At 37.7% G+C, this 10,746-nt stretch overlaps 1 protein-coding gene across 2 annotated transcripts in view; it reads left to right on the top strand.

Annotated features, from left to right (window-relative positions):
• The window catches only part of RANBP3 (RAN binding protein 3), a 64,638-nt gene that overhangs the window by 49,467 nt on the left and 4,425 nt on the right, over positions 1-10,746 (top strand). For both annotated transcript variants that reach the window (XM_033081961.2, XM_033081962.2), the window contains 7 exons: positions 389-492; positions 2,723-2,801; positions 3,711-3,813; positions 4,718-4,842; positions 6,780-6,900; positions 8,131-8,273; positions 9,901-10,081. In XM_033081961.2, the coding sequence (XP_032937852.1) occupies positions 389-492; positions 2,723-2,801; positions 3,711-3,813; positions 4,718-4,842; positions 6,780-6,900; positions 8,131-8,273; positions 9,901-10,081 (856 nt within the window). The remainder of the gene's footprint in view (positions 1-388; positions 493-2,722; positions 2,802-3,710; positions 3,814-4,717; positions 4,843-6,779; positions 6,901-8,130; positions 8,274-9,900; positions 10,082-10,746) is intronic.

The raw sequence follows: 10,746 nt of genomic DNA on the forward strand, positions 1-10,746 counted from the left end.
TTTTGGATTAGAATGAAGTTGAAATGTGGTCTTAAGATGCTCCCATACAACCAAGACTTCACAGAGAGATGGAAAAATAGGCTGAGCCTGGGCTAAAACTTGCGCATAGAATAACTGAGTTGGATTGTTAGTACCTCCTGTTGAAGACAGGGTTGCTCAGGTTTCCTAGTGTAATAAAAGAAAGTGTAATATTGGGACACTTAGACTTATTGAAGAAAGCATTTGTGGGTGAAACTTTGTCTTTAGGAAGAATGAGTTGAAAAATTTTGGTCAGTAATTAAAATTATTGATATACACTTGATTAGAGTTACTGATATATATATATACACTATATATACACTCTATATACTTGATTAAAATTATTGATATGTACTTGTTCTTTGTCTAGCTAGGAGATGAAAGCGATGAAACTGCTGATGTACAAAATGCTGGCCTTCTGACAGCAGATATACCTTCTGCAACAAACTATTTTCTACAGTACATCAGTTCCAGGTGAGACTACAGGGAAACCAATGGAATGGTTTTCCTTACTCATTATTGAAATTTTTTTGTTTCTGCTCTTTATTGGATGCAGGGCTTAGTCTGAGTCAGTGGGGATCCAGACTTTGGAAGAATGAGATGGCAGTCTTCAGGTCTGGGGGAATCCTCAATCATCTCATCAAGGGAGATTCTATTTGATACTACTTATTTGACCACACCTTCACCAAAACCTCTTCAGTAAAATCCAATAAGTGTGACATGAGAAGTCTTCTCATGAGTGATGAGAAACACTGGTGGACTAAATTTGAGCTACCAGTAGAATCTCGTGGAGATCTACACTGTATTTGTGTTGTTCAGTAGGTTTTGTATATGATATGCATAAAAGGAAGAATAGTTAAAATTTTTTCATGACAGTAAGCTTTTCAGAGTGGCCTGTATGAATAAATAGGAGCCTAAGTGTGGGAGGTTTTTGAGAGAACTTCTGATGAGGTAACATCAGAAGAAAAGTGATATCAAGTGAGGCAACCAGGAGAAAACTGCTAATCCTGTCTTCTGTAATAATGAGCTCTGAGCTGACAACCTTCACTTGAGACTAAGGTAGTGATACAGGTCTGTGAAAATGGTAGCTTAGTAGTGGTCAAAAAATGAAGTAGTGTACAGGATGAGAAAACAGGAGATAAAGTAATAACTGGAAAAGTGTGAGGGGAATTCCTGCCAAGACTGATGAAACAAAGCAATATCTCTGTTCCTGGAGTAAGCTGAAATTCAGATTGAGGGAATGAAATAATTGTAGGAAAAGCACCAATACATGTTTTCTTTGTCCTTGGATTTGGCATTTTTAAGATTCACCATCTTAGTATTTTGCACCATTGAAGGAGGCAGTAGGCAGTTTTGCAGTCAATAAACTTTTGATGCTGAACTTTTCAGCACTGGAGAGGTAGAGAATGCCTTTGCTGTCTTGATGCCAGATTCTTTCAAATAGACACAGTCGGACTTGTTCAATCCGATGTAACAGACAATAACTACTAATAATGTGGCCTTCAAATACTGGAATATTTTTTTCATATTTTTCAACTCATATGACATCTACTGCCATTTTTGAGTCTTTACTTTGGGAGGATTTATTCATGGTGGATCAATTGCCAGAAACCTAGTTTTGCACTTGTCTTAAAAAAACCAGTGTCTAAGGGGAGTTGGTTCTGGTTTTCAGCTGAGATGGCAAAGCATTATGGTTATCATCTTGTAAAAGAAAACTCCTCCCTTTGTGTAACACTGTCAGTTCTTTTAAAAGTGTGTTGGGTGGTGTGGCAGATGGTGGTAGGCCACACTGAGTTCCCTCTCAACATTTAGAGCTCAGAACTGTGGTATTTAATTCCCTTAGTAGGTAAAGCTATCTTCCACTGAGGATCTCCTTTGTTCTAGGAATCTCTTTAATCAGAAGTAACAACTCTACATGTACAGTTTAAAAGTTTATTTGGTTCTACTTGAATCATGTAAATGTGAGTCCGCATTTTCCAGACTTGGGGAAATGCACATAGACTTGATTCGGATTGATGTGCCTTTTGTATGTTGACTTTGTGAGCAAGCTGGTTTCTTAGTATGCCTGATGAGAAGGGACAGGAACAATGACCTATTAAGTCTTTGGAGTCTGTAAAATAACTCTTGTCTTTTCTAAATAGGATTTAAAATCTGTTAATAAAAATACTAATGGAAGGAAGAAGTAAAGGCTGAGATTTGATTGTGAAACTTCTTGGAGAGGCTGTGGTATAGCAGCTAGTCTGATAAAAGGCATTATTTATCCCTGTTACCTTTGCTTCAGTTACGATATTGGAAGGGCTTTTGTTTCAGTTCTTTCTCTTTCTGACAGAATTGACCAAAAAATGTGTAGTAGTTCAAGTCTGTGCATTTAGAATACTGTTAAAAAAGCCAGTTAAGATTAGACAATAAGCCCTCACTTAGCATTCAGCATTGCTTTGTATGTTATTAGTTATCTGAAGGGGAAGATTTTTACAGAGACAAAATAATTTGTTGGCATTCTGAGAGAATTTTTTTTCTTCTGTAAAACTAGAATGTGCTCTCATGTTAAGTTGAATTAATTTTTATCTATGTATGTGTCAACTGGTGCTTATTTTTTTAAAGCCAGTGACAATCACTCACCTTCTGAGAAATTTTATTAGTAGAAAATAAGAGGTATTATTTTCTGTCTTGTAAAACCTGGCTTATTCATTGGGTTTTTTTTCAGTGTAGAGAACTCTACGAACAGTGCAGATGCGTCTAGCAACAAGTTTGTTTTTGGACAGAACATGAGTGAGCGAGTCCTAGTGAGTATCCACTATGTATGTGTTGTAATTTTGTGAGCAATTTGTTATGGATTCTCACTCAGGAATTTTGAGAGCCTTTAATTGTACTTGTCACTTGAGTATGGGGTTTTTTTTCAGTGGTTTCCCTTGAAGGTGACTTACTTTGAGTGCAGCAGGGGAAGTTCATTATGAGCTATCTGCCCAGCAATACTCTCCAGGATTTCCCTGCCAAACTCTCTCAGTGTAAGGAGATTCACTGCCCTCTCTGTAGTGCTTGTGGTTCTTGTGTCCAAGCATTCTGTGGCACAGCTTGTTGCTTTAAATGGCTATTGGAGTATATATATTAGAGGGTATTTTATGGTTGTCCTCAAAATTGAGAGCAGTGCAGTCATGTGACTCCCTCCAGGATGGGATTTCAAGCCTAGCAGTAAGGCAGATGCCTGAGGACTGAGGTATGATTCTGGAAATGCTGTTTATGATGTACCAACCTAAGGAACAACTTCTAGTACCTCACTGTTTCCTGCTGCTGTTCTTATTCCTGTGCTGGAACAAAATGGAAGCATTTAACGCTGAGTGTTCAGACCTAACTACCAAGCAGGAGTTCAGTCAATTATGCCACGAATAGCTGTAGCTGCAGTTGACTTGCTGTGTTGAACAAAGCATGTCAAAAAGTCTCAAAATAAGCATTGAAATTTGTTATCGGTTTAAGGGAAAATAATTTGAACTGGTTTTTAGGTCACCCTCCATTCAATTCCTTGGCTGAGGTAGTAGGATACATTTAACTGTGAAAGCATGTTGTCCATGAGCAGCTTTTTTTGCTATATGGTTTATAAATACTGGAGGTGGCCTCAGTACTTGGTCACTAGTCCTGTTCAGCAGAATTAGTGTATGTTTCTCTCTTCTGTTTACCTCCTCTTATTTCTGTGATAGAGTCCACCAAAATCAAATGAAGGTAGTACAGAGAGTAATAAGGAGAATGCTGCTACAGAGTCTGGGTCTGAATCATCTTCTCAGGAGACCACACCAGAAAAAGGTGAAAAGCAAAATATTGTCTTAGGAATGGTAGTTAATAACTTTTTAAATAACTGCATTTTTCAATATCATGTTACTTTTCAAAAACATAAGATTTTTATGTTGCCTTTATATGTTTCCTTTACTGTCTCCTGTAACCAAAGATACAGGCTGGGTGTGGAAGTTGTTGGATGGTGTAGATCCTCTAACATGAAATATGTATAGGCTGCACTGCCTTTCTCATTGTCATTCTGTTGTAGTAGGAGTATCTTCAACAGAATAAAATTAGAAGAATTAACAGAACTGGTTGTAGGACTTGGTAGAGAAGGTAGAAGAAATGTGGCAAACTTCTTTTTTTAACAATTCTGTTGCATTTCAAGTGACTGAATTTCTGAGTCAAATGTGTACTGGATTGAGTGGGTGCCCCACATGTTGCTTGAACTCAGAACTGTTTGCTGGATTCTGTGACTTCAGATTGTCAAGACATGATGGAAATTCTGGGAACTATGAGTTTTCTTCAGTAAACTACTTGCAAGCTCAAATGAAAGTGGAAAATAAATTGCACTTGTGTAGGCACAAAAATTAATTGTCCATGTATAGTCACAGCTGTATGGCTGGCAAGAGTATCAGCACTGCTGGAGCATCTACAGATAAACAGGTGTCCATGCAAAGGTTTTGAGCTATTGTGTGTAGGGACAAAACTTCTTGAGAGCTTATCTCTTTTGTCCCTTATGCTTGTAAAACAAGTATTAAAAGACAAGCTTTCACTTCTGCTTTAAATTTCAATCCTTTTTTACATGTTCTATTAAAGTCTGTCTTCTTTACTTTTCAAAAGGTCTCAAAATTCTGATGTGCTTGCATGAGACCTTTGTACATCTTATAAAATTTTATGCTAATCATTCTCAGACTCTCAAAATGTTGTTCAGCTAATAATATTTCAGAATCACTGGCAGAGTCTGCAGCAGCCTATACTAAAGCAACAGCAAGGAAGTGTTTATTAGCGAAGGTAGAAGTGATTACTGGGGAAGAAGCTGAAAGTAACGTGTTACAGGTAAGAAACGGATAGAGTAGAGGAGCTTTGAGTTTGTGGGGTTTCATATGGATGTCCAGTGAATGCACACCATCTGATTCCCTACAACTCAGCCTTCCTCTATATCGCTAATGTATTTTCTTGTCTTAAAATGCACCCTTTAGATATTTATCTCAGATCCTTATTTATTAACTTGTTATCCATTTTTTTTTTTCATTTCCTCTTTCTGAATAATTTTTTCCATATAAGCCATCCAGGTGGATCTTAAGCACACTTTCCTGAATCCATCACCTAGAAGCTTCTGTTTTCTAAGAGACAATTATTTGAAGAAAACCTAGATGAACTAAATGTTCAAGTTCTTTAATTGTTGTCCTACTGAAGATTTTTTAAAACTTGGAATGGACTGTTTATGCCAACGGTCTAGTTTCTTGCAAAACAGAAACTATCACAAACATTCAGGAATTTGGCTTGAGATACTTAATTGAATTAGTGATGTTGTAGAAGGATATTTAGTTGTGCTTTAGACTCCTGATTTTAATCGTGATATATTTAACATATTGTAGTTAATTAATAACTACATACTAAATCCAGTATATCTTTAAGAAAAAGGGTTTTCATATAAAATGAAGGGGCATGTATATTTTTTCCCATCTCTTTATCCTCCAATTATATTATGTTTTTTTCCTTGAGATACTTTGTTTCTCAGCATTTGAACTGTGTTTTCAGGAATAGCTTTCTTTATTCGTACAGTCAGGATGCTCTATTCTGACACGAAACAGTTGCACTGTCAGTGTCTAATGCCTATCAGTTACACTTGTGTTACTTTACAAAATGATACTCTATAATGTTTATATTCTCGAACTTCTTTTTGCCAGATGGTCTTTTGCCAATGATCTTTAAATGGTTCTTCTGGTATGTCTGTGTAATTCAGAAATGTCTGGAGGCTTCACATAATTGAACAAGACACTGAAGAGATAATCCTGTTTCACTTAGGAAAACCACAACTTTTGGCAGTTGTGTACTTAATAGAAGACTGACTTGCATGAATGTGCTGTAATTTAACAGACCTCTTGCCTAACTTTATTTTTTCTTGTGAGATATAATACATTAAAATTCTAAATGAGGCTTTGTACAGACAGAACTATGCTAATATTGCAGAAACACATAGAGCTAGATGTTTTGGGGTGAAGAAAATGATAAATGGAAGGAGTGAAAATGGAAATATCTTTTCCACTTAGTGCATGCTTATCTGTGGGGAACTTGAGGGGTGGTGGTTTGGGGTATAAAACCTCAGCAGTAACAGTGAAGTTGGATAAGAGAGCAATAATAGAATTGTTTGGCATGGAAGAAAAAGAGAGCTTGTAGGTCAAGAAGCTGTATTCCTACTGTTGGAAAAAAAATGCATATACCTTTTGAATTTTATAACCTGTGAACCCTGCAAGGAGGCAGTAAAAATATTTATTAATGACTTTTTGTGGTTCAGGCTTTGATAATGGCTTGATAATGAACTAGTGTGTTTGTTCATCCTTTGCTTCCTTACAGGAAGAATCTTGCTTTGCTTTCATTATATTTACTGGGTCTTCCCAGCAATAAATGCTATCTTCAGTGATGCAATGTGTACCTAAAGCTTTTAAAAGAATTGACTGATATAAGGCAGTGTCTTATGACATTAAGTTTCCTCTGTGTAAGTTAATACCTTACCTGAAAATCACTTGTTTTGATCTCGAGCCATCTTACTCTTTAAGACTATGTAGCTTCTTTTAATGAAACCTGATTAAAGCAGCATATTTTGAGAACTTCGTTGTGAAAAAGAGGATGACTGTTTTGGTTTCCACAGCTATAAACAATTAAAAATTCCAGTATGAAATCTGAATTTTTTTTTAACCAACTGTAGGTGACTAAGAAATACATGATTACTTCAATCAGCCACTATGCCATAGAGGTATTTTCTGTTACAGATTCAGTGCAAGCTGTTTGTATTTGATAAAAGCTCTCAGTCTTGGGTGGAAAGAGGTCGAGGGCTCCTGAGACTCAATGATATGGCCTCAACAGATGATGGAACATTACAGTCTCGACTGGGTAAGGGGAACCAGGGGAAATGAGATACTGGATGAGAGTCATGCTATTTTCACGATGTTCTTCCTTGACACACAGCAACATTTACTTTAGTTTGTCTTAGCTCCAGCAACACAGAAGCAGTTTGGACCTCTTCTTTTACTTCAGTTAGTGAACATTGCCTCCAAAGAGAGTATCTTCATACCCTTCTATTGCGGCAGATGTTCCAGTTACTTTTTCCCCTCATAAAAGCAAACCATGTTTAGAAAATAGAATATTTGCCTAGAAATTTATGGTAAGATCATTCAGATCTGGTTGTATTGGATGGGTTGCTTGTGGTGGGGAAGTCTGTTTGATCAGTGCACAATTGTTCAAGCTGTCAGGAATGTGCATTAGCCTGAGATTATCTGCTCAGATACAACTGTTGAACTTTAATGTATTAATGTGTAAGGCTTCAGACTAAATAGCTTTAGACATGACTCAGTCTTTAATAGCTTTGTTACAGTTTAGGCCCAGCCAGCAACCAAGCCCCTTGCAGCATTTTGCTCATTCCCCCTCCAGCAGGCTCAGGGAGAGAACTGGAAGTGTATAAAAGTTAGAAAACTCATGGGTTAAGATAAAGACAGTTCAATAAAGAAAGCAAAAGCAGTGCATGCAAACAAAGCAAAGCAAGAAATTAATTCACTATTTCCCATGGACAGACAGGCGTTCATCCATCTCCAGGACTGCAGGGTCCCGTCACACGTAATGGTGACTTGGGAGGACTAACGCCATCACTCCAAACATCCACCCTTCCTCTTCTTTCCCCTGCTTTATATCTTGAGCATGGTGTTACATAGTCTAGAATATCCCTTTGGTCACTTTGGGTCGCCTGTCCCATCTGTGTCTGCCCCTAACTTCCCACATAACTCCCATCCTCCTCATCAGAGCAGTGTTATAAAAAGCAGAAAAGGCCTTGGCTATGTGCAAGCACTGTTCCGCAATAACAGAAACATCGCTATATTATCAACCGTATGTTCAGCCCAAACCCAAAACACAGCTCCATACCAGTGACTGGGAAGAAAGTTAGCTCTACCCCAGCCAAAACCTATAATAAAAAACCTATAGCACAAGCCTATAATCTTCTCATTTACAGTTGTGACAAAAAGCCCAAGAGGGCTTATTTGTAGGTGGACTGAAAGCTTTATACAACAAGTGTCTTGACTGTTTTGAGCTTCCTGATGTGTCCTAACTGATCTTGTAACTTGGCTTTAGTGATGAGGACTCAGGGGAGTCTCAGGTTAATCTTAAATACGAAGCTCTGGGCTCAGATGCAGATCGATAAAGCCAGTGAGAAGAGTATCCGGATCACTGCCATGGATACAGAGGACCAAGGAGTTAAAGTTTTTCTTATATCAGTGAGTACTGTTTTTGTTTGTCTTAACCATTCTACTAAAGTTGGTGCTTACTTAAACTGTAGTTGAGGTAGCATTCCCATTTTTCTTTGCACCCTACACTGTCTTAACATCACCCTGCCCCAAAGACAAGGCACTTGGCAGATTTGCTTTTCTAAAAAGTTTTGCTAGTTGTGAACAAATGCCACATCAAAGGCTGCCCTAGGAAGCCAGGTTGTCCAAAGCATTGCCCATGGAGTCATGGGATCTGTTCCACACATATCAAGACTCTTAACTATAGTGTTTAATGCAGATTGTTTTCTGATTTAAGAAAAAATGGGCATTATTTCATAGATCTTATGCAGTAGTTTAACCAAAACTAGATCTACTGGAAATTTCAGCACAGGAAAACTGTCACTGTCTGCAGTGTGGGAGGATAATAGGTGCCTACTGAAAAGAAAACACTAAAACTGTCAAGAACATCATGTTAGTACTTAAGGGTTACACATTTTAGCTTTGATTTTCTTTTGAAGATTATTTTGATTAGTATTTTGGTGAGTATTAAAGCAGTAACAAGACAGTGAAAGTGATTTCTGTGCTTGCTAAATGGGGAATGGCAATCCCAATCAGAATTCCTAAAACGCTCAGGATCTGATCATACAGTAAGCAAGGAAGAACAGTCATTCTTTAATGCCTGCTAAAGCACTTGCAGGTTTGGGGAGGTCTGAACATGTTACTTTGATTTACGCCGATTCTACCCAAGATGTTGCAAAAGAATTAGTGGTTTTAGGGATCAGAAATTGAGAACATCAACAAATGTCAGCATTCCCTGTGACATTAGGTTTGTAGGCCCAGGATCTGGAGTCCCAGAATGGGACAAATATGCATTGATAAAGAAAAATAAGTGAAATTATTAAATAATATTTTCTCCCTATTTTTCTAGATTTGAAAGTTTTGAGCTAATCTGTTATCAGCTTATTCACTCTTCATTTTAGCATTGATAAAAAATACCTTGTTTGGAATTATTTTTTCATTACAGGTCATTGCAGGGGAATTTTGCAGACACACAGGTTACAGATTCAAGTGTCAGGTGGGGCGGATTTTTTATGAAAGAATTTGACAGGTTGTCAAAAATGCTTCCCTCTGAAGCAGAGGAGGTTTAAAAAAATTGAATAATTGCCTGCCTGACTGTCCATTGAGTTTTCTCATTATATCTTGTATTGAAATTTTATGCCAATGCCTCATGAAACAATTGGCTTAATTATGATTAACTAATGTGTGAATTATTGACAGGCCAGCAAAAATCTGCAACGTTTTAATTGAAGGTCTTTTAATTATGAGCTAATAGAAGGTTTCAGGAAAGTTGTGTGATTCCTCTGGGAAGAAGGCTATATGAGATCAAGAAGTACTGGGTATGTTAGCCAGAGAAAGTTGGAACTAAGCAGAGGAATATACTCTCACCACTAGAGTTCTATATATCTAATATCCTGCTGTGTGTACCACAGCCCATTGTAACTGGTTTGAAAAACACTATATGAGAAAACTGAAAAGTATATTGTGAAATATGGCATGACTGGTGTGTACTATGTCAGCAGTGTTTTGTTATAATTCTATGTACCATTTTCTTATTTCTGAATATTAAAAAATGCAGGCAAGCTCTAAAGATACAGGGCAGTTGTATGCTGCATTGCACCATCGGATCTTGGCCTTGCGCAGTAGAGTGGAACAAGAGCAAGAAGTCAAGAATGTAGCACCTGAGCCAGAGGTAACGCAGTCAAATGAGGAAGACAGTGATGACGATGTCATTGCACCTTCAGGATCAGTTGGAAGTGGTAAGTAAGGAAGACAATGATGTTTCCTGTTTCCCATGCATTTTCCTGTGTCATTTCTTAAGGCAGACTGTGGTCTTTGCATATGTCTATGGAGTAGGACTATTGCATGGACTTCCTTTTTGAATGCAACTACTTCTCCACACTAGTAAAAAGCCCCTGTATTGTCTCTGAGTTACATGCTGCAGTTTAGCAGAGGTTTTTTGTGTTTTTTATAATTTGCAGGATTTCTAAGGGTGGTTCTGAGTGTCTTTTTTTGCCTTCATCATGGCACATAAAACCTGAGATGACTCAGGATTAGTAGACAGCATCCAGACTGACCTTTCAGTGGAGAGCTGTTTGGAAAGTAGGAAGTTTACAAAGGGGCATGGAAGGAGTGTAATGGTTTTTATTGTGCATGAGGGGACCATAATTTATGAAAATGAGGAAGGCTTCCTTTTGTACTCTCAACTTAGAAGTCATCTAAGCTTTGCTTTCTTGTGGCTGAGAACATCCAGCCTTTGACAGACCTCCATCCTGGTTCACAGAAGGGGAAAAAAGAGGAATGAATATAAGCAAAAGCAGTGGGAAGATTGAAGAGGTTGGAAACTGAGCTTTTAGGTTTTGGGATGCTGCTGGGATTCCTGAACCAGATTAACCAAGAACATAAAATTCTACAGTACACAGAT

Source organism: Catharus ustulatus, chromosome 29, assembly GCF_009819885.2.
Source record: "Catharus ustulatus isolate bCatUst1 chromosome 29, bCatUst1.pri.v2, whole genome shotgun sequence".
In the NCBI taxonomy this organism is placed as follows: Eukaryota; Metazoa; Chordata; class Aves; order Passeriformes; family Turdidae; genus Catharus; species Catharus ustulatus.